Source organism: Nannospalax galili, unplaced genomic scaffold (assembly GCF_000622305.1).
Source record: "Nannospalax galili isolate Female #2095 unplaced genomic scaffold, S.galili_v1.0 scaffold50, whole genome shotgun sequence".
NCBI lineage: Eukaryota > Metazoa > Chordata > Mammalia > Rodentia > Spalacidae > Nannospalax > Nannospalax galili.
In genome coordinates, this window is record NW_008328749.1 from 955,445 (window position 1) to 958,421 (window position 2,977).

Here is a 2,977-nt window from a genome sequence, read left to right on the forward strand (position 1 = left end):
TTTTAAAATATATATATATATATAAAGTAAAATCTTGCAAAAAAAAAAAATGAAACACCTGGGTTTAGCTGTATTTTATTTCCATGTGAAGCACTGGAGATTGAATAAGGGCCTTGTACTTGCTCTACACGCACTTTAATCACTGAGGTACATACACTCCATGACCTGATCTGTGCTTCCTTAGGGGTTCTACTCTTAGACTGTGGAGGCTGCTCAGTGGTAGCATAAGCAAAGTAGTCCAGGAGTTCAATGCCCAACATAAAAACGGGGATGGGAGAGGGGTGTTCCATGCTTGTCATTCTGAGTTCACTTGGGGAAAGATTGCTATAAGACGAATAAAGTTACAAGACAACTAATAAACCTTAGAATCAAGTTTCATTTGTTGCTATGGTTCTATAGATGAGATATAGTCAAGTAACTGCTCAAGGCAAGTTTTGGTGAGTTACAAACTCCTAAAATTGTTTACATAGATGAAACTGACACATAAGATACATACTTTCAGTGTAAGGAGTATGTAATATGTATTGATGTAAATGGACATATTTTTCTTTAGTAGAGAGGGAACTAAAAAAAGACACTCATAAACATATGCTCACCTACAAAAAAAAAAAAATTAAAACTTTCAGTGCTGGATGAGAGAGAGCTGATCTTTAAGGGAGTGACTCTAGATGGGCTGACTCAACTCCAGTGGATGAACTTGCACTGAGGGACATCTTGCACACAAACTTGACTCACTAGGCTTCAACATATATGACAAAATGCATGAAACTGGGGGGAGGGCGGTGCAAATGGGGACGAGAGTATCAAGATGATTAAGGTGTTTTATATGAAATGCACGAATTCAATAAAATATACATTGAAAAAAAAAACTTTCAGTTTCTCCCAACTATCATCTCCCTCTCTCAAACCCTACATAAAAAGTAAACAAGCAAACTAGTTGGCTAATCTACTTCCAACTTTTTTTCTTTTGCTTATTATTTCTCTAATTCAAGAATTAGATAAAGAATATCTGTAGTGTATATGGTCTTTTTTGCTTTGCCTGTGAGACAGGGTATTGATTTTAACCCAAGCTGGCCTTCAACTCCTAATTCTCCTGCCTTAGCACTCCAGCCTGTTGGGATTATGGGTATGGACAACCATGCCTGGCTCCTTAAGTCTACATTTCTAAGGCCACTTCTTTGATGACTAAACAAAAGGAGGTCAACTAGGAGGTCATCTCAGATACTAGTGGACTTTGTTGTATATGCTGACCCTTTCTTTCCTCACACATGACGGAGTCAATTTCCAAATTAGTTGGAAAATGGTTTTTAAAAGAAGGGTATGGGGCTGGAGAGATGGCTTAGTGGTTAAAAGCCCTGCTTGCTCCTGCAGAGGACCCAGATTCAGCTCTTAGCTACATGGTGGCTAACTCACCATCTGTAACTCCTTCCAGGGGATCCAATGCCCTCTTCTGGCCTACATGGGCACTGTATATACATGGTGGCAAAACACTCATAACCATGAAATACAAATAAATAAAATTGGGGGGTGGGTTGCAATCCAAAGCATGTATCTAGAATAAAGTCCACTAATAAAGATCCAAGATTTTAAAAAGAAAAAAAAAAAAAATGGAGGGTTAAGAGAAGCAGAAGGAGTGCTTACATGCTTAAGACCAAGTTCACTTATAGCTTATAGGTCTGCCTAACTAGTCAAGTTCAGATTACTCCTTTTTGTTTATTTTGATTGGGTTTTTTTTGTTTGTTTGTTCCTTGTTCTTTCTTGGGTTGTTATTTGTTTCTATACTGAGACAGGGTCTGATAGTCCAGGCTAACCTGAAACTTGCTGTATAGTTAGGCTGGCCTTGATCTCGTGATCCTCCTGCTTCAGCTTCCCAAGTGTCAGGATTATAAGCATGCATCACCATACCTGGCTTACAGTCAGGTTCCTTATTTAGCCCCTTGAAATGGTCTGGAAATTGAAACAGTATCTATCTTGGACCCATTTTTAGACTACTCTGCCATAAACCACGAGATTAATGAAATTCAGCAGAAAGCCAGTTATTAACAGAATGCATATTAGAGAGATATGGCAGGCTCTACCCTGTCAGTGTATATATGCCATACACTCATCACAGAACTCTGACATAAGTAAGAAACAAAAGCCTTGGGATTCAACTTACCTGAACAAAAAAAATAAAGTGCTTGAAAGATGTATTGAGATGTGCTTCCTCTTGAAGCTGGATCACAGGGTCAAAATGTTGATGATAAATGTGAGCATAAACCCTAAAGAGTCGTTTGAGTATAGTTTTTGCCACCGACATGAAATTCTTCGGGAATGGAACACCTAGTAAAGAAATAACCCTTCCATTAATAAGAGCACAAAGCAGCATGACTGCTATCACATAGCAGCACAGTCAAGACAAGGCTGAGATGCAGCATTCATGAATCACTATTTTATATGCCCACAATATCTTTCAGAAGTTCTCAGCACATCATGAATGAAAAGAAACTCCAGAGCTTCTATGAAACAAGAACTAGTCTTTTCATAGTTTACTATGCTTCTAACATACTGCCACTTTACTAAAATGAAACAAACACTCAAGGCACCAATAAAGCTAAAATTCACACCCAGACTCTTAGATTTGTTAACATTAACCCTCAACACAAATATGTGCAGAATATATTAACTACTTCAGTTCTATTTAAAATGCTTATAATTTTATCGATATCTTCCTTATTAAGGCCTGTTACCTACTATTCTTCTCCTTCAGGTTATTTCTTTTCCTTTACCTCACTGTTTCCTTACCCTTGTCCTGGTTCCTGGAGTAATGTCTGTTTGCACACTTATTTATCTGAGTCTGATGCTAGGATCCACATATGAGGGAGAACATATGTTGATTTTTTTTTTTGAGATTGTGTTACTTCACTTAGTATAACAGTTTCTAGTTCCATCCATTTACCTGCAAATTTCATGATTTCATCTTTCTTTACTGCTGAGT

At 37.7% G+C, this 2,977-nt stretch overlaps 1 protein-coding gene across 2 annotated transcripts in view; it reads right to left on the bottom strand.

Annotated features, from left to right (window-relative positions):
* The window catches only part of Mob1b (MOB kinase activator 1B), a 32,998-nt gene that overhangs the window by 1,979 nt on the left and 28,042 nt on the right, over positions 1 to 2,977 (bottom strand). For both annotated transcript variants that reach the window (XM_029561714.1, XM_008829303.3), the window contains exon 5: positions 2,159 to 2,322. In XM_029561714.1, the coding sequence (XP_029417574.1) occupies positions 2,159 to 2,322 (164 nt within the window). The remainder of the gene's footprint in view (positions 1 to 2,158; positions 2,323 to 2,977) is intronic.